This window comes from Camelus dromedarius, chromosome 7, assembly GCF_036321535.1.
Source record: "Camelus dromedarius isolate mCamDro1 chromosome 7, mCamDro1.pat, whole genome shotgun sequence".
NCBI lineage: Eukaryota > Metazoa > Chordata > Mammalia > Artiodactyla > Camelidae > Camelus > Camelus dromedarius.
Window position 1 is genome coordinate 48,279,485 of NC_087442.1, and position 22,024 is coordinate 48,301,508.

The following is a 22,024-nucleotide window of genomic DNA, read 5'->3' on the forward strand; positions in this document are numbered from 1 at the left end:
AACAGTACCAACAGTAAAATTGTGTGATTGATCTGAGAAAGGAATACATTTTTTTGCCAAGGAAATTTTATTAGAGAAAATCTGTATTTTATAAAATCAGAGAAAAGCTCAATATTGGTGAATATTTCTTTGCAGTTAGGATTATAACAGCTTGTTGTTCAAAACATAAAGGAGATTAAACATGTTTCTTTAGTATGGGACACTTAGAGCTTTTATTCTGTTGATATGCACTATTAGTTTTTAAGAGGAGGTAAGAATTTGCAATGATTTCCTATTACATTTGTCCATGGAGCAGCTGAAAAAGTTTTTGGGAAATGTTTTTAGGAATTTTGTTAAAATATTATACTATTGTTAGATATTTTAAGATATTGTGCTCATATTTAAAGCGATGCTTGGTGTGGAATTATTGATGAAAAATCAAAATTCATTAAAATTATTTTGAGAGTTCCAAAAGTGAGGATCATTCCTCAGGTTAATCTGCATTCAGGGAGCAGATGCATGAAGCTCCACGTGGAGATATATCAGTCTTATTCCACTATAGCAGGTTACAGAGTTGTTTCAGTAAATTAGAGTGTATACTGTAGAGTAATCTGGGTAATTTATGCCAGTAGGAAAGAAGATGTTAAAATGAAATGTTTTATTAAGAAAGAACTGAACACATATTTCTCTCCAAAAATTCAACTGCTAATTAGAGTATTGTGTGAGAAATTTGTATTTTAAAGTCAGTTTTCCTTTCATAGTAGGGCATATGCTATTTAGAATCAGCCTTCCAAGATGATAAGAAAAAGGACTCTTTCTAGCAGACATTTCTAATCTTTTGATCTACCTATCTTCTATGTGCTAGCTGAGCTTTCTTTGAAATTGCATCATAAGCAACATAATTATAAACACATTCACAAAACAGTAATGGAAAGATAGATGCAATACCAGCAGAATAAGTGCTTTAAATTTGATAAACCTTAATTCAACAAATTTGGAGCAATCAAAAAGAGAAGTACAGAATTTTCAAAGAGGTATTTATATACAGGGTAGCTTGATTATTGGAGGTTTATCTAAAATTACCAATATGATTTGTGCTTTTTGTAATAAAAATTAAGTGAATGATATTTGAAAAAAATATAAAGTAAAAAGCCCCCTTTTAATCTTAAAAGTTTTCAGATACTACCTCTCTAAATATTTTCATTTCTCATTTAATTAAAACAAAAATATGAAATTTAGTAAGTCCTTGATAAAAAAAAGAAAATGTGATTTTATAAGAAAAAGCTTGTTTAGCATTATGAAATCCACATCAAACATTAGATACCTGCATTGATTATGAATTCTTTCTGGATGAATACTAATGTATGGTGAAACAGTTTTATCAACATATGAGCCAAATCCAAGGCGGAAGTCACGGGAGAAAAATGCCATTTTTCTAGATAAATCATTTCCAACCGAATTTAATTTCTCAATATTATTGTGCATCGATGCTGAGACATCAACCAGATAATAAAGATCCACAGGATATTTCTTCAGAGGATGGATTTTCAACATAAAATTAGCTGCAGCTCCTAGTTCAAAGAAAAGCAAATATCATTTAGCATTTATTTTAAACATCTCAGGAAAGCTATCAATAAATCAGTCACATTTTAGATATAGAACAATTATTACAACTTTGTGCATAATGAATGAAATTAGGAATATTCTGGAATAATTTGAAGGCAATTTGAAAACCATACCAATTTATTAGTCTCCCCCTTTTACAATGTATTTCTCATAATTCTATAGGACAGACAGAGATAATAGCAAATAGACCAGCTCAATATAAAGGTAATAGGGAATATATTTATCACCAAATGAAGCTGTATTTCTAGTGCCTAGAAAAGCATAGTACAAAACAGCAAGCAGCATTCTATTGTAAGAGAGAGTAGGTGGCTGTGTTTGTTTGAAGGTGACATTTAGATTTGAAGACAACTAGAAAGATTCCTTAAGAAAAATTAACTCATTGGATGCAGGTGTAAACTCTTTCTTTTGAGTGAAATATATTTACATATGAGATGTGAAAACTCTGGTACTGAGAAGTGCACGAAGTTACTCAAAATTATTACTACCTCATCGTGAATCATTTGATAAGATTCTTCCCAACAGTTAGTTGTGCGAAGGAATGAGACAGTGGTCTAAAGAATGGTAACTAGCGGTGCCACATTGAGGACCCAGGCAATGTAGGGGTCGACATCTGTCCAATGTATGATGGGTGCTTGATAAACATGTTGAAGAGGGTTCACAAAGGCAAAGAAACTGGGTAAGAAGAGAGGGTCACCATAAGGAGAATTGTTGGAGCCTCCAAAAGACAACTGTCTTTGCAATATAGTTTTATTTAGTTCTCTGTCCATTATCATTTTATACAAGGATTTGTTTGTATCCCTGTATACAGGATATGGCACCCTACAGAGTTAGTAGTTCTCAATTTAAATTTTAAAATATATGGTGAAAAGTTATCAATTTAAATACAGGCAATTTGAGAATTTTACTTTTTTAAACAATAAAGCAAATGCTTTGTAAGTCATTAATTATTTCTTCATGGGGAATATTTTGAGTGGAAAAAATTTTAATAAATACCAATTCGTACTCATAATTGGTAGCCTAATCTACTTATTAAAGGAATCCTATAACTTATCAAATCATATTTTTAGTCTTAATGTGCTTTAAAATATCAATATTTTCTTTTAAATTATTTCACAAGTCAGATGTTTTTCAGCCAGATTATGGAATATATTCAAAATGGTATTTTTTTGGTTTATGATAATAATTATGGGGAAAATGGGCTATTTACTTATTCCTAATTTGCCTTTACACGCAAGAAACTTCTTTTCTATAACACTCTTAGTTTTTCAACCCAGGAGTTTGGGAGGAGAAATTGGGCATGTATAGTCCAGCCCGGTCAACTCTTTCACTCCTTTTTTAAGGAGCTGGGCTGCCTCTAGAGAGCATATATTCAGCTCTGCTTTCTAGATATCTGCCCATGTGGAAGTATCCTGCAGTTTGGGTAGAGAAATTTAATTCAGGAGAGTGATAGAATCTGATAGACAAGGCTGAATCAATGAGAAATAGAAATGGAGCATATTGGGGGATGTGGTTTATGTGGAAGAGCTTGAATTTTAATGCATGGGTCAGCATTTATTTATTTATTCATTTACTTATTTATTTACAAATTGTATAGTTGTTTTTAACTGTTGACTTGGACGTATAGCTGAGGGCCTTAGACACTGGCCACCTGATATTTTCATCTTGATGGATCATTGCAGTTTATGATGGCTCTGTCTAAAGATGAATGGCTGTCTGTTTTTTTGTAGAGTTATTGAAAAATGTACAAGATATTCAGCATATTATGTGAGTTGTTATATTGTTGGCTGGTTGTTGCAGGCAACAGGTAGAGTCTATATAACAACAAAAGCACAGTCCTTGGAGGCCTAAGCTATTCAACGAGTTCCAACCAAATGCTTGCCATACTGGGGCCTTCAGCACATATCAGCTGCTTATAGCCTAGTAAGCAAATCCTAGTCTCACTGGCCTCAGCAAAGAAGAGGGCTGTTAGGAAGCCTTGCCAAATAGTCAGTGTTAGAGTGTGCAGGCTGCTGTAGCTTGATTTTGGATTACATTGTTGCTGGCGCTAGCCCACGTACCCAACATTAGCACAAGTACCTGGGTCAGTAGAAGACCTCAGCATGGGCTGATGATGCCTCAGTAAAACTAGTTTTCACTGAAGGAGAAAAGAGAATCTTTCTATACACAGGCCTTTTGGTCATTGCTGGAGAGAACAATAATCATTACTTTTAAACTACAAGGCACTTGATTTTCCTGTAAGATTCTAGCTTTAGGTAGTCAGTTCAAGGCGGGCAATCCTACATACTGACCCCAATCCCCACTCTGCTTTGCTTGTTAGGGAGGAAACTGAAGAGGCCAAGTGTGAATTACCACATTTTGCCTATGAGCTTGGAACAATTCCCACAATAAGCTCTCAAGTTGGCTTTGTATTGGATATATATGTGTGTGTGTATGTGTGTGTGTATATATATATATATATATATATATATATATATATATATATATATGAGAAACTCTGTTTTGGAAAACAGTAGAAATACCTTTACCTTTTCATGGGAACATGGATACTGTTTACCAAGGTCAAACCCCATTCAGTTCATACTGAGGAGCCACCAACACTGGGCTCAAAGGGAAAATGACATTAAAAAAGGTTTTGAATATATTGAATGAGAAAGAAACACATCTAAAAATAAGACATTGTGGCTGTCACCATTGTGATATTATTAATGTCAGTAGCAATATCTTAAATGCTACTCTGAGAGAGGAGCTATGTGAGGGTGTATTCTTTTCCTGGGTAAAAGCTACTAAGTGAAGTGATCTATATAAAATATTTACCATAGTATTTGGTGTAAATATATAGACATTAGTAACTATTACCATTACTATCACTAGATTCTAAGCAACATTATGGTAAGAACGCTTTTTTCATCTCTGATGCCTCTGGGTTTGGTACATGCATAGCCACTTGTAAATGCTCTTTTAACTATATTTGAAGCATATTTTGATATAGCATTTCAAAAGGGCCACATAGTTATCACAGTAAGAAGCTGGTATCTATAACTTCTTTCCCATAGTATAGGGAGAGCTTAAATAGTTTCTCTCCTTAAGATGAAAAGAGTATCATCTGATCCCAAAATATTTATGCCACTGCTTATGTTACCTGTAGGGAAGCTTCATCCTCATATTTTGAGATTCTAATGACTCAAATCCTATTTCCCCTTAATTAACTTCAAAGGCAAGAAAAGAGTTTGTGACATAGAATAAGAAAGAGGACTTGGAAGAAAGTTGAGACCTACTTAGCTCTATTGCCAATATTGGTTTGAATAGACCAAAGAACTAAAGTTGTTAGAATGAGTTTTAAATCACTCAAATAACTGTGTGAGCATCTCTGAAGAACTGGCTGAAACAAGCATGACTGGATATTAAGGAAAAATAACTAAAAATATTCTGCATAGGATGAAACTGAAAAACCGTAAGAAAATATGGAGAACTGTAGCAGGAAGAAACAGCTGCCAATTTCTGTTCATTATACTTTGGCAGGGAAAGGAGAAGGCCCAAGAATGAGACTGGTTTGATACAGTAAAGTACAGACTCCAGCACATTTCTGAATTTCTGTGAGGGTGAAATGGAGGATATGTTCTGGGTGTTGAGGGGGAAAATGCATGATTCTATACTTTTACTTTTTTTAAAGTTTTGAATTTCAGAAGAATACCTGAAAAATCTTAGATTTTAAATTAAGCTATACTGAATTAAAGAACTTATTACAGTATTAAAATGAACCAAGTTGAAACATTTTCTTGAATTAGTGATGTATAGATTATACTAATCCTTGCCATATGCACTGTATTACTTCTGAAGTAGAAATCAAGAATTCTCTTCTTTCCCCTACCTTCCCAAAGATTTCATTTCAGTGTTTTTAGGTAACATCAACTAGGATCATTAGACTATTTCTGTTATTAATTTTCCGTAAGATTGATAGGTAAAAATAAGGAAAAAAGACATAGTTTAAGAAGTAAAAAGTGAAGGAAAATGTCATTTGAAATTCTCATTTGAAATGTTCAATTTATATATTATATATACGTTTTTATATAGTCCTACTAACATTCTTTTAATAATTTAGTCAGTATATGATGTAATAGAAATGTCCATAAAATTAAAAAAAAATTCTTAATAGATACGACATGGAAGGTCATGAATTTTTATCAGATAAGAAAAAAGTATATCTATAAATAAATCTAATAAATCAAAATCGGAGGAAGGGTAGTAGCTCAGTGGTAGAGCACATGCTTAGCATACATGAGGTCCTGGGTTCAATCCCCAGTACCTCCATTAAAACATAAAAAATAAAAACAAAAAAATAAAAAGACCTAGTTAAAAAAAAAAAGCATACAAACACTAGAGAGCCTCTTAGACAGAATACAGCATTCAGAACTGAATTGAAGCCCAAGTTCAAATCAAGTCTTACCTTTAGCTACTAGATCACTTTACTTTCAAATTCTATCACCTTCCTATTTCTCTTTAAATTAAAAAAAAGGAAACAAATCAGTATTAGGGAATAAACGTATCTTACACTTAGATATTATGTCAAACCCTCAACTCTTACAGGTGTCAGGGTGGAAAGGACTTTTATATCATAAGGAATTTCTCATAATTCTACAGGGCAGACAGAGGTAATAGCAAATAGACCATAGGATCCTACATATTTTTTAGAAAGTTTGTCTCTAGACAGTTTACATTTTGGGCTGCTGCTTTGAAATGATTGCTTTTTAAGTTAATTTTATTACTACACAGGAAATTAATTGATTTTTCAATATTTTAAAAACATCCTGCTTTGGCTTTTTATTTTTAATTTTAATAGTTTTACTTGATTTGCTTGTATTTTCCAGGTAGACATATAATGATAATTATGCTTTATCTTTTCAAACTGTTTACAACTCATATTTGGTTTCCTTGCCTAATTGTCTTAATGTAAAACTTTTCAGAAGGATTTTAATATATAAGGAAGTATTCCTCAATTTTGGTTTGGGCAGGAACGGACACTAAATTTTATTGTATGATTTCAGGATCTATTGAAATAACAATATATATTTTTCTTCTTTTGGCAAATTGAGATGATAAAAATACATTAATTTTAAAATAATCAGCTACCCTTGATTTTCTAGGTTAAATCCAGTTGTATGGTGACATTGTTCTTATTATCATATGCAGTTTAATTTGACTTCTTAAAATGTTATTAGGGATTTGATACTAGAGTTATGAAAACTGTATAAAAATTAGTAGCTTTTAGGCTTTCTCTAAACCATGGAAGAGTTTATGTCACATAGGGATAATGTGTTCCTTGAATGTTTGGGTGAATATGAAATCATTTCTTCCCATGACAACATTTAGACCTATTGTTTTTAGGGCTAAAACAATAGGTTTTTCTTAACTTTTTATATCTTTATTAGGTTAGGGTCTCCCTCTTCTTGATACAATTTTAGTCATGTATATTTTCCTAGGAAATTAGGAAAATTTTTACATTTTACCATAGATTTTTGTGTGTAATATTTTCTTAAAGTCTTTTTTTCCCAATATTTGTTTCTCTGGTTATAGTCTATACAATTAGGTCATTTGCTTTTTGTCCTCTTAAATAGCTTTGCCTACAATTTATCTATTTTATTGGGCTTTACAAAGAATTAGCTCTTAGATTTATGTGTTCATTTTACTTTTACATTTCTATTCTGAATTTCACTAATTTTGTTTTTTCTGAACTTATGAATTCCTTCCTCTTGTTTTCCTTACATTTATCTTGTTTGTTGTGGATGCTTAATTAATTTTTGTTCATTCTTCTGTAATAATAAAAGCATTTAAAGTTTCCTGAGAGTAACTTCAGACACATCCCATATATTTTTATGTGTGTTGTTATTATTATTGTTATTATTAAATAGTCTATGACTAGAGTTTTGATTTGTCCTTGGAGATATAACTTATTTAGGAGAAGCTTTTCTTAGTTTCTCTATTAATATTTGTTTATCCTCTTGTATTCATTTCAAATTTTATTGGAGTATTCATAGATCTTGTCCTGTAAAAATTTCACTTTTTGGAATTCAGTTTTCCTGTCTAAAATATGATTAATTTCTAAACTTTGAAAATATTTTATATATTAAGTGCTGTGGACTGAATTTTGTCCCCAGCCAAATTTACATGTTAAAGCTCTAAGTCACAATGTGATGGTGTTTGGAGATGGGGTCTTTGGGAAATAATGAGGTCATTAGGATAGGGTTTTCATGATGGGATCAGTGCCCTTTTAAGTAGAGACAACAGAGAGCTCCTTGTCTGTCTGTCTCTCTGTCACTCTCTCTCTGTCCTCAGAAACCGAATCTGCCAGTACCTTGATCTCAGACTCCCTATCCTCTAGAACTGTGAGAAAATAAATTTCTGTTGTTTAAGCAACCTAGTATATGATATTTTGTTATGGCAGCAATAGAAGGTAGAAAGCATCATAATCTTACCAACTTAATTACTTTCATTTTTGTATAGCCAACTGTTTCTGATATATGTCCATACTGGGCTTTATAATTGTTTGATATGATGAAGAGTAGTTTTAATTGGAAGCTGGGAGTATGCCTAGGGCCAAGAAAGAAATAGACTTTTTTTTTTTTTTTTGATAATTCAAGAGACAGCTCAGCTTTGGAATAGGGAGGTCAATATGTTGATAATGGTTATTCAGATATTTAATAACAAGACCACCCAAATGAAATAATGAAGGCTTGAAAGCAATTGCATACTGCTTAAAACTGAATGCTTCTGAGTGATGCATGTCTTTGTACCTGAGCTTATTTTGCCATATGTAATTTGTACACTGGGATTCTCTGGTACTGCGGAAAATGAATAATTTCCAGTGGCCTACTACATGTGCCAAACTGTGGAATACAATATGTGGAAGGACAAATACAAGAGAAGTGTAGGAGGAAAAGAATGTGTTAATCTCAAGGGCCATCACAATACAGCTCAAGTTAATTATGATAGTTAGGAATTGTAGTTTTGTGTTTAAAAGTTTGTCATAAAGGCTCTAAGACTTAGCTATATTCACATCTCTTACTAATTAATTAGTCAACTAATAAATTCAGCAAACATTTATGGAGTGCTTACTACATGCCAGCCTTCTGCTAGACGTTGGAGAAACAAAATGGAATAAAACATGTTCTCTCTTCCAGAGCTGGCAGTGGCATAGGAACACAATTATAGTACAATGTGATCAACTCTAGAAACACATAATTATAATATCATGTGGTCAGATTTGCAAAGTGTCTGAGGCCACACAGCTAACTAGCTATAAGCACAAGAAAGACTACAATTCTCATTTCTTGATCCTGAGTCCACTGTTATATCTACTATAAAAATATACCCTGGCACAAAATGTTAAATATGAGCAAATAAAACTAAATATAATTTCAAATTAAGAATCATCATAAATCTATTTGAAAATAACCATACCTGGACGCAGCTGGATCAGCACTTCTCCTGGTGTCACCTGGGTATTAATTTCATTTTCACTTGGTATTACATGCACAGATGGATATTCTATCAAATCAATCGAGCAGCCTTTGTTTATTAAATTGGAAAGAATATCACAGCGTTCATTCCTTGATCCACCTGAAATGAAATCCTATTTAAAAGAAGAAAAATCACTGATGTTTTAGTGTATATCATCTCAATTATAACCAAAGAAAACCACTTAACAAATATTGCAAAGAAGCCATCTTCTAATATTGCACAAATTATACAACTATTCAAAATAGCTTCATGTTTCCAATAAGAGTACTGGCAAATTTGTCTTAAATAAAGCTTTACTTTCTGAATCTTATTTTAAAATAATAAAATTAATATTAAAAAGGAAATTTGAACCAAGTGCTTTAAATATTATTAACTATTCACTGTTACATTATACCAACTTAATTCTTTCTAAATATTTTACTTTGGAAAGATTGCTCCAAAAGAAAATTTAGCCAAAATAGACCATTCAGTGGTTCCAAATGTAAGCTTCAGTTCTCAAACAACCCCACTGGTATGTTTACTATATACTGTTATGTTTGGAATATGAGAGCAAGTTCTCAAAAGTCATATGCCTAATTAGGTAATGAAAGTTTAAAAAAGAATGAATTAAAAATCTGTTTTTCTTAGACTATAACATCTCCCAGCTTCTTATACACACAACAGCCTGTAAGTAATTCAGAAAACCAAGGAAGATACTCATAGAGAGACTGGAAGATATAAAATTGCAGCTCAAATTCTCCTGATTTCACAACTGAATATGAAACTTTCATTACCATTCAGCATTGGTTAGTTGATGGTTATCAGTAGTCATCCAATAAACTTAGAATCAATGGAGCAAGCTTAAAATTTAATTTATCCTGACTGAGAAAAATTTGATATTTTTATTTTTCATGTAAACATTCAAGTTTTTTTCCCCCTAAGAACAGGAAATACATTGAAAAGTATAGATATATAGTTTATTATCTGTAATGTTGGCCTGAATTGTTTGGGATATTTGCTTACACATTAGCCAGATATTTGCTCAGTGATCTTTCTGGCAGTGGCTATTTTGATCTGGCATTCAACCATTCCCCTTTTAGTTCAGCTGATTCAAAGAATTGCATTTCCAATCAATTAATCATTCAATCAAGGAATATTGATTGAATACTTACTCAGGGACAGCAGTTTGTTGGGTGCTGAGGAGGATACAGAATGGAATAAGACAGGGTCCCTATCATCTAAGGGTCAACAGACCATCAGTAAATTCAGTCATTAAATGAGTAAACTAATTATCATAGGTATTAAATTTAGGGAAAGCACAGAATGTCATAGGGTTATGGAGAAAGATTATCAAATTTAATATTAGTTGAATATGAGATCACTAATTAAGAACAGTGAGATCCCTGGCACTGGTGAGTAATTAGATGGGATGCTGGTAGGCAATGTAAAAACATTCATACAAGAATTCTAATTTAATTCTTCTCTCAATTTAGAACAAGGATTGGAAAACTGGGGACAGTGGAACAGATATGACCCATGACTTGTTTTTGTGTGGCTTGGGTGCTAAAAAATACTTCTTACATTTTTAAATGCTGTAAAACAAAAAGGAAAAGAAGAATGTACAACAGACAGTATGTGACACAAAAATTTTTACTATGTAACCCTCTACAGTACTAATCCTGAATTAGTGTGCTTCAAACTTGTAATATAAATATAATTAAAAGACAAAAGAGAGTATGTTCTTTTTAATCAAGCTCTCCAGATGTCATTTAGTGAATGACTTCATGGGAACAGAAAAATTTAGTTTGCTTTGTTGATGACCATACACCTAGATTTTAGCCTGATATTTAAAATGTTCCAAGCCTTAATTTCTTGTATCTGAATTCATGCTATCTATTGATTAAACTTAGAGGTGCTGAATGTGAGATTTAGGTTTTAAACAACTTGGAAGCCCTCAGAGAAAGGTGGCATACACTGCTATCACACATGTCATTCTTCTTCAGAAAGCTTCAGGCTAAATGAGGGGATCCCATCTGTCCCAGAACCTGGGGAATACTGAGGGCACATAAGGCTTAGTATATGTATGCTCATTCATGCCTCCCATGACAGGCCACAATCCAAGGACCACATGAGTTTTACAGTAGTAAAAACCCCAGGATTTCAAATCAGGAAATAAAATACAAATAATTCTGATTTTTCTTTTCAGGCAGGAATTTTGTGATTTGTATATACAGAATGGAAAAGAAGGGAGTGTGGTTAATTCACTGCAGCCATACATTCAGCTATGCCATTTGACCTTTAAATGTCAAATTGTTTTGCTGAAATAGGCAAGAAAATTCTCAATTGTTTTTGCAATGTCTGAATCAGCATGGCTGTTTTTATTCCACTGTAAAAACTAAGTTAGAAAAACACTTCCAACTTGATAATTAGGTTTAAAATGGGAAGAAAAGACTGTGGCATCAAAATAAAGAATGGAATGTTGCCCCTACCCACTGTGGCCTACTTCCCACTTTGTGTAAAAGAAAATAATTTGAAACCACACCCTTTTAATTTTGGTGTTTTGTGTAATTTTAATTTTTTTGAATTCTCATATTTTACTCTTTCTACAAGAAATACTCAAGCAAAGTCATACTCCAACTGTCTGCATCCAAAACCATTTTGAAAATAAAAAGCCCAGGTTGAAGTTACCCTGTTTGGCTTTTCATCAGTTGTTACTTTTATCCATTTCATGTAATAATCTGGATGTAATTAGGAAAAGGTTTTTCTCCTGTCTGAGTCTTTCTGACTTCGAAGCATGGCAATCTGCACAGAAATGAAAGAATTCTATCATCTTCCTTTTGACAATGTATGCCCTTCGTATTGTATTTTAGTTTAATTATGCTTCAAGGCTTCCCTCCAAACTTTTGCCTATGCAGTCACAACCTGTATCTGACATATCAGACAGGAGAGAATGAGAAGTCTTCAAAACATGTCAAGTCTTTCACATATATTAAAAGGAACATGAGGCATTAAACTAGGTAATATTGATACAATTCTGTCTATCCTAAATATTTTCCATTAAACTAGGTAATATTGATACAATTCTGTCTATCCTAAGTATTTTCCAGTTACTTTTATGTAGCTTGGAGAGAAAAGAGAATGGCAGATTAACATGATACACAAAAATGCAGACAAATTGATGATGCCTTGTGTAAATTTTCTAGTGATCTGTTACTTTTGACCAGCCTTGAAAATTATACAAACCAGGCTTAATTTGTTAATGTTTAGTCTTCTAATCATGAATAGAAAAAAACTGCAGCTTCCTTTCTTGTCACTTTGCCCTTGCTGGCTGAGAAATAAAACTATCATTTGTATATGTGCCTAAATGGTGAACAGTCTTTCAAAATTAACCATTGCATTCTTCCCTTGGATGATGTCAGGTCAGCATGTAGGGAGTGGACAGCTCCTTCTGTTAATGATATGGCCAGTGACTGAGTATCAACACTAGTTGTTTTTCCTGATGCTGTGTTCTTAACACAGGCAATTTTCTTCATTTCCTAAGCCTGAATGAATTGCTCCAGAGTCTCACTGAATTTCTTACAATAACTACTCCCATTTCTTAAGCAAATGCTTCCCACATACAGTTTTATTTAATTTTTACAGTAGTGTGTCATAGCTACAGTTACTATTTCCATTTTAGAGTTAGGGAAAAGTGAGGTTCAGTTTAACATTTCCAAGTTTATGTAGTTAGAAACCAATGGAACTGGAATTTGAATCCAAGATGCTTTCATTTCACAGCCTGCTTTTTCAACACACAAAGCAGACCACCCTGCACTACATAGAAAAATTTTGGGGGGACCTGAACAGCCAAATCATTTCTTGATGTTTTCTGAGATCCCCTTCTGAGGACTGGACCAATGGACACCTCTGGCAACCACTCCACCTTCCCTGTTGGCTTACATCCTTCTGTTTGACCACCCATTCTTCTGAATACTCAGAATCCCTCCTCTGTGGCAGGACTGACATTGCTACCCGCCATAACTGTGACTTCACACTTTTCATGCCAGCAGACTTGTAAGATAGAGATGGGTGCTCTCTGGAATCTGACGTTGTATATGGCTGGCATGTTACATTTAGCTGACAACCGGGTTTCTGAACTACCTTTTGAAAATTCTTCTGAACTATACTCACTAAACTACTCAGCAACTGAGATCAAGTCGGCACAAAATTTCACAACTCTAACAGTCTTCCTCAGTGATGTTAAAAATCTAAAATGGAGTACTGGGTGAGGGTCAGGAAATATCAAGCCATGAAACATTCCTGACAGAGGAAAAACCTGGATGTAAACTCAAAACTCAAGGTTAAATAGATGAAGAAAAGGAAGTTCAGAGAATAGAGTGAGTTCTGCCTGGTCATTTGGCCAAGAAGTGATGAAGAAGCGATGAAATTCATCCCAGAAACTCTGGAATTGTCCTCTCTATGACATTGCCTGGATCCATGGGTTTTTGTGAAGCCCTGCCTACCTCTGAGTGGCATCTGATTTTCTGACTGGTAAAGCCCAGAGTATATCCAGGAAGCCTTCAGGCTGTCAATAGGAGAGACACTAACTTTCAGATATGGCTACTCTCCCTGAACCTCTCCCCTGACTCTTTACTGACTTGCTGCATAGAAGAAAGTAATGTCCACCATCCTTTATTGTTTTTCAGATTTCTTTTTCCTCCTAGGGGAAGCCTAAGGGCAAGAAGTAACAGGAGAGGTTGGAAAGATGATGGTAGGTGCAGCTTTTCAGCTAAATCAGAAGATACAAAAGCTAAAGATTTCTTTCCATGTCAAGCAAAAGGCCATTAAACATCTATTTGTTCCAATTCCAAGGAACTACATAAATAATTGTAAAATTACTTAGGAAATCTCATGAAAGAAACCCCAAATTAGCAGATGGCTTCCTCATTGAAACTTATTATATAAGGTAGTTCTGGTTGAAGACTATGAACAAAAGAAAAAGCTCAAAACAACTTTAGAGCCAAAAAAGAAGGAATGTATTGTTTTACTAAAAAGTTTTGTTATTGAGATATGTTACTCTTATTAGAATATTAAAACACTAGTTTTGAAGAATAAACATTTTCTGAATTTTTCTCCATTCCAAAGAATTTAAATGTGCATCATATTGCAGGGTCACATGTCAGAAGAAAAGCCTCCCATTTTCCATAAGTAACCAGTGAATTGATGTACAGTGTTATGAAATGGAGTAAATCACTTATCTCCAAGTATTTCAAATAAAAACAAATGAAATGGACCAATAAATTAGCTTGCTTTTCTTTAATAAACAAGTACAAAATGATGATCCAACTTCGATATATAACTTAATGCCCCAAGCTGCAGCAAGAATTTCACACAAAGCCTACTGACCTATCAAAAATTACTATCCGTGTTTGCCAGTTCTCTCTATAGAACAGATGGAAAACATAAAATGGTTTGCACTTCATTTCAAAATTACCATAATTTTCCTAATAAAAAGGTTATACTTTATTTTATATTCAGCCAGATACTCTGCTTCCAAGCATAAAACCAAATAAAATTTTCCTGATGCTCAGCAGTATCTTTCTTTTTCCTGATGCATCTTCAAGGCACAGAATATTAGGGTAGTGAAATCATGCTAGAAAGAATTCTGGTCAACTGTGAGGGGAAAAGAAAAGAACAAGAAAGGAAAGAGAGAAAGAAAAAGGCACACCTCTTGAGCACACCATCCACATTCCGGACCCAGCGCAAGGCACTTGGTGCAGGACACTGCATTCGAAGATGCACATCTATTGTCTTCTGTAATGGAGGATAAAATGAGGCATTACGGTATACTCTCATATTGGGATGTATGTACAATTCTAGACCAAAATGTATTTTGAAAACTAAAATAAGCTGCCCAGTAGTTTCAAGTACATGATATCAAAAATATATAATTTCTTTGAGAAGAATTAACCTGATCACTGCAATTAATAGATACCATATCTCCTGGGTAGTTACTATTTGATGTTACAAGATTAGGGAAAAGGAGGGTGATAAAAATGTGATGTTAGTTAGGTTTGGGTGTTTGGTTTGAATTTTCCTAAAATGGTAGAGGACCCTCCAAATTTTCTAGTGTGCTGAAGTTTCACTGTATTTCATATTATCTGAACCAATGAGGTGTTTTTAGATCTAGAGTTTTTCCTGTAAAAATAATCATACAGAGATGTCAACTCCAACATGTGGCATCAGTGAATGCACTTTCTGAGAAACAATCTTGATGGACATATGGAATAATTAATTAATACAGAGTAATTAACCTTGTAATTCTGACTGCATTATATTGATTATTTTGGTCTGAAGCATATCAGAAACAAATAAAATGACGTGATTTGGTATTTTAGAAGTAAAGTGGTTAAAATGAATGAGTTGTTTTAGTTAATTTGATTTCTCTGAGTGGATCACTTTAAGGTCATGACCAATTCACTTTTCCAAAGATACCCCTACTTGGCTTGACATTTCAATAACGTAGTTGTACCTCAAAACTATTTACCTTTATCCTTCTAGCCACCGACTACTTACATCATGAAAAAGAGGCTTATCATTATAGATTTAAACACATAAAATAAATAAAGAGACATAAATTATTTTATTATGAGGTTTTAGTGAAACAATTACATGTTTCCCATATTCCATACTTTCCTATGAAATGTCCCAAGGACACTGGAAAACACAGCATTCTATCCAGCTCATTCACAGGCATGCAGCAAATAATGTAGACATCCTGGCTGTAAGTAGTTCACAGTCCAGGTGAGGTGAAAACTATATAAACAGACAATAAAATACAGTGTGATAAGCACAACAAGAGAGATACCACCAGTGCACTATGGGAAGAGCTTTTCACTCTGTTTAGAGGGAAGGGCAGAGGTCGTTTGGGGAAGAGGGCATGCTTAAGAGTGGCTTCCAGGAGGCAGTGATATCTAGTGTGTCTCTTTGCCATCTCATTTTGTTTCTTCCTATTTGTCTTTATCTCTTAAAAAATGTAATAGTCCTGAAAGAATACTGTGTATGTGCCCAGTCACACATGGACATGGTAGTCTGAAAGGAGATAAAGCCCACAAAATCTCTCACTGTCTCTATCTAATTGGTTTCTCTTTTTCTTCTCTTTCAGTTTGCCTCAATATTCTAGAAGACAGGGTTAAAACAGTTCTGACCTGGAAGTGACATGGGATAGGTGCTGGCAGTGAAGACAGAGAGGAACTATCGGGGAGTGGACATAGCAGAGAGATGCTAACCCTGGGTAGTAGTGAGCACTCTTCCTTGTATTTCCCCAGACACCAAAGAGTTAAGCTAAAAGCATTCTTCCCTAATACCTTGTTGTTTTATTATCTCCTCTCTGTATCCCCTTGTGCCTTTTGTCCTTGGCTTTATATCAACTTTTAAAATACATTATCCAGAACTTCTCCCCTGATCTAGATATACTGGCCTAGAATTTTCTTTACTGGCCTAGAATTCTAAGGACTAAAAATAACTAATGTTTGGGCTCCCTTTACTATTAGTGTGGTCACCAACTATGAAGATTCTGTAACCTAAAAACCTTCCATCTGGTTTAGCCTGCAAAACTGTAAAAACCTACTTATTCCTAAAGTATTCAGAAGAGGGAGTGACCTTTTTAGTTTTATTCCCATAAAGAAAACCAATTTAGGTCTAGAAATCAAGCACATTTGCAGACATAACTTGACCTTTATCAACTCTTAAGCTAGATCCAACTGGAACATGGAATTAAGTTTATTTCAGATCAGACTTGACCAAGCCTTTCATTGAATGGGTAGGACTTTTGCTTTGGCAGTTTATGATTGCAGTCTCCTGGAAGAAAAGCTGCAGATTCTATGACTCTGGTCTTTATTTTTAATGAGTCTGACTGTGTCTTAAGTTAACCCAGATTCAAGTTCAAATCAGGCTCTGACTTCTATCATGTAGTGAATAATGAATTTACAAGCAAAATACTGTTTTCTTTGAATTTTCTTTCCGATTGTTTTCTTTAGAAACTTCTAGTGCCAACCTCTGTTCTCAAACTTGAGACACAGAAGGATGATGACCAAGAGAGATAGAGACTTTGGTTCTATCAATATTTCCCAGGTTCCAAGGCTGACATTTCTGAGTCTACTTAACTACAGGAAAAATGATCCCGTAAATGGATATAGAGGAGGTGGGCTTTATGGTTCTGCAGAACTGGAGGAAGGCTATAAACTGAACTCTGTGGGAATAGGGTCAAATGTTACTGCTGGAGAGTGTCATGGTTAGATCTTACAGAAGACAAGCTAGATACACTTTGGTTAGCAGAATTTTGAGGATTTTCTTTTCAATTTATAAATATGCAAGTAAGTAAATACCCAACATGAAAATATCATACCATTTATAGGAATTCTTTATACTGAATGGTTGTTACTATGTGGCTTATTAGATTCTAAGGGTTAGGAATCTGTGTGTGTGCATATGTATCTCACTGGCCTCCAGGTCTACTCAGTCCATACCCATCCCTAATGCAGCAGCACAGGAAGGTGGTTTCCTCGTAGCCTTGAGTACTGACACCCCATTAGAGAGTATGTCTGAGTGGTTCTTCTTCCCTCTCTGTGTTAGCAGTAGCTAATTGTCCAGCTATTTGTCTAGTAATGTGGCATTAACTACCTTGTTCTTTATGTTCTAGCACTGTTTTTATTATGGATAGTTTTTTATGGATCCTAATTAAATTCTTAAACCAATGGAAGCAGAATGATAATATTTTAAACCACATATCCTCAGAACTCTCTTTTGTGCCCATTTGTTTTAGTCCTAAGTACATCACAAACCCCATGTCATTAAAAAGTGTGCCGCCATGACAGAAATCAGTAAATGATTTAATATCCTATTCTTAGTAAGTGTGTACATGCTGAATAATTCTATTCCTTGATCTGTGAGCATGAGTTTAAAAGTATTAACTTTTTCTCACTATGTTACACCTGGAGGTTACAGACATGATGAGGTAGCAAGTAGTTACTGGGAACAAAATTCCAAATTTCCACAGCACTGCTACTTAGCAGCTATGTGCCCTTAGGCTAGTTACCTAAATTCCCTGAGGCTCCGTTTCTTCGACTGTAACACAGGACTAACTATACCTATATCAAAATACTGATGTGAGATAAAATGAGCAAGTATTAGCATGCTAAAAATAGTGCTTAAGGGAATATTTGGCACTCAGTAATGGGACTATTGTAATGTTATTATAATTAATATTATAATAAGTTACATGTCTGTATATACAAAGATGTATATATGTATACATACATATGTGTATATATTTAGTTCCACCTTAAAAAAAGGAAGGCATTAGATGTAAATGTAATTGATTGTCTTTAAAACATTAAAGTCCCTTGTTTCATAAAGTTTTAAAAATATAGCTAATGCATGAAAATAACCATTAAGTTAAAAGATACTGCATTTATTTTATTTAATTAAAAATGATTCTCAAAGCCAAATTAGTCAAATATACACACATCAGTCCAATCTATTACAAATACAATTTGGCATCGCTACAATTGAATTTATGAAAATCTCTTAGAACACCTTCATTTTGTTCACATTTTACAAAGTAAACATTGACTTAATCTGAATAATTTTTGAATTATTTTCCAGAATTAAATGTTTATGATACATGTGAAATGACCTCTACAGCTGTCTGTTATGAAGTATATCAACCATCAACAGGAGAGAGCACACAAAAGTCAGAAAACTACATACTCATGATACATATTCTTTGTTTTAAGTGATGTGTTTATTAATATCATTTTTAGAATGTTTAATCTATAGAAGTGAAAGGAGGGAAAAAATGAACCAAAAAACCCCTAAAGAAGACAGTAGAAGTTTCAATGTTTAGATTGGGATCTTTAAGTCGAGTGATCAGATCAAGTGAAAGTTTTAGGAAACATTTCTAGTGTTTTTCTGATCTAAAGTCTGCACCACAAAATTTCAACAAAATTTAAAGGCTGTCTATAGTTATCTGGAAGAATGAACAATGAGAACTGCTAAAGATTATAGCCTTTGGTATTTGGAATCAATCATTTTAGATTCTCCTGTTACTCCTAGACAGAATGATTTGTGAAAAATGCAGAAATGCATTTTTTCCCAGACAGTATCCTCTTCCTAATTGCATTTACTATACAAATTAAATCAAACTTATATAATTATATAAAACTGCTTCCTTTTAAAAAAGCAACAAAGTAAACACTTTTATAATGGGTACATATTCTACTTTGATAACAGTCAAAACCAGGCAAGTTGAGCTAAGTTTGGAGTATAACCTCAGGATTTTCTTATTCTAGATGTATATCATAGTCATATAAATGTTACAGATATCTTCAAAATACATTACTTGATTATTGAAAGCTCTCTTGTACACAGAAATGTATGCTATCATTTGATATAAAAATTAAAACAAAGAAATAGATTAGTGCTCTAATCACTGGCAGTTATCTAGTTATTCCAAATTTTGATTGAGAAACTTTTTCCTAAAGGCCCCTAAAAATATAGGGAAGGAGGAGGAGGTGTTTTAGGGCTACTTCTTTGAAAATCAGGCACAGGAAACAGAACCAAAGTTACAGTTAAATTTTATTAAGGATTAAGTAAAGGAGCAAGGGAGAAAGGGTGAAAGCTCTTTACAAAAGATGGATTTGAGCTGGAAAGAGCTTAGAAATGTATTCCAAGGAAGTTAGTGTTTGAGGCAGTATCTCAAAATAGGGAGAGCAAGGAAATAACACAACTGTTGGTATTCTTCTTTTTCACCTAGTTTTTTCCTTGGAGTTCATATGTATAATACAAAACTGAATTCTTCATTTATTAGTGTTTTTCATTTGCTCTTTTAATTAGTATGCAGAATACATGAAACATAATTTTACTTTTGAAATAGAAAAAGAAGCAAACATAAAGTAATTATAATAACACATCTGTGGCAAAACTTCATCTAATAAAATAATTTTTATGCAACAAATACATATTTCAACTGTGCTTACCTAGAATTAGTTGAAAAATTCACTTTAATGTTTGTAGTTTGTTACTAAACTATAATTCAGAAAATACTACTCTCCAGCAGCAACACTCAGCCTAGGCTGGCAAATTTCTCTGCTCTACCTCTAACATACTGCTTAATTTCTTTCAGACTTGTGGCAAATAAGCATTCAGCCCATGTAAATGAAAATAAGTATCTTTATGGAGAAAACCATTTTGTCTAAATAATTTTGCCTCTACTTACACCTGAAGAAACATATACCTGTATTTATGTTTAGTGAAAAACAGCTTGGCTTCCTTTCTTTCTTGTCTCCCCTGTTAGCGGTTCCAGTGATTAGATCTGATAGTCTAAAGGTGTATTTGGAGGAAAGAGTGACAGTATAATAATGTTCAATTCTTAAATAGTTGGTCAGGAAAAAGAGTGGGGGAATTCTAAGAAAAAATAATTGTCTTAGGCCTCCAGAGGAAGAACCAGACATATAAATTCTTGACAAATTATTTATGAGAAGGGAAGTAAGGTAAGAAAGTCAGGACAGGGCAAGGCACTAAGCAAAAATGTTGGTGCAGTCCAAGTCAGGTCTCAGCCTGATCCCACCTAGAAATCAGAGCAAATTGACACCACAAAGTTATCCCACCTTGAGGCCAGGGTGTTCTGGCTTTTATACCCTTATAGCTGTCAGTCATCTGCAGCCTGGAGCGGGTAGGGTAGGGGCAGGATGGGTTAAAGTCCTAGGTATCTCTGAGCCATATGGCTCACTTTGGTGAAAGTCAGTTCTTCTGAGAAGGTGGCTGCTTCAGCCATTAACATGAGCCATTAACAGCCAGAATTCAGAGCATCTGGGGATGGTGTGCCAGCCCATAAAAGGATTCTGGGTGTGGCACCAGCAATATCTACTACATGATGTACCCCAGAGAGTGATAAATAATTAGAGTAGCAGGCAGAGATTACTATTTGCCTGCCTTTACTTTACTAACAGTATCCTAGGTTTGCTAAAGATAGCATTGAGAAGGACTGGAACACCACATAGTCCAGCTTCTCTTGTGTGGTCATATGACTAGTTCTGATGACTAGGCTGGGGAGGCAGAAGTTGATAAACATGGCTGCTGTCAGAGTTTCTGAAAAAGAGGGCTGATTCAGCTGCTAGGCCCCTTTTTGCCTTATGCTTGTCCTGCTTCTTTCTGCCTGGAAGATGAACATAATTTCTTGAATAGCAGCAATGATCTTCAGACTTGAGGTAACCTTTATCACGGAAACCTATAGTAAGGATGGCAAAAGTGAAGAGGCCTAGGCCGCTCTTTACTGTGGAGTTGCTGCCCTCTTTCTGGGTTGTTTTTCTGAACTGTTTCTGACTTAAGAGGAAAATTCAACCCAATCTTACTTACGCCACTGTTAAGGGCCTTCTTACTAGCAGATGAACACAATGCCTCAGATCATTTTTCACCTGAGTTTTGAAAGATAAATTAATAAGAGATGTTCATTGCAGCATTATTTACAATTGCCAAGATATGGAAGCAACCGGAGTGCCCATCAACAGATGAATGGATAAAGACATGGTGTTGTGGGGGTGGGGTGGGAGGGGTGTATGGAATTGGACTGTTACTCAGCCATAAAAAAGGATGAAATTTTGCCATTTGCAACAACGTGGATGGATTTGGGGGGTATTATGCTAAGTAAAATAAGTCAGATAGAGAAAGACATATACTGTATGATGTAACTTATATGTAGAATCTAAAAAATAAAACAAACTAGTGAATATAATAAGGAAACAGACTCACAGATATAAAGAAAAAACTAGTGGTTACCAGTAGGGAGAGGGAAGTAGGGGAAGGTTACGGGTAGGGGATTAAGAGGTACAAACTATTATGTATAAAATCAATGAGCTATGAAGACATATTGTACAACACAGGGAAA

The 22,024-nt window shown here is 34.2% G+C and overlaps 1 protein-coding gene across 1 annotated transcript in view; it reads right to left on the minus strand.

Annotated features, from left to right (window-relative positions):
- ITGB8 (integrin subunit beta 8) overlaps nt 1-22,024 on the minus strand; it is an 81,842-nt gene that overhangs the window by 34,665 nt on the left and 25,153 nt on the right. The window contains exons 2-4 of the mRNA XM_010984668.3: nt 14,807-14,892; nt 9,061-9,232; nt 1,304-1,550 (exon numbers count right to left, since the gene is read on the minus strand). Of these exons, the coding sequence (XP_010982970.1) occupies nt 1,304-1,550; nt 9,061-9,232; nt 14,807-14,892 (505 nt within the window). The remainder of the gene's footprint in view (nt 1-1,303; nt 1,551-9,060; nt 9,233-14,806; nt 14,893-22,024) is intronic.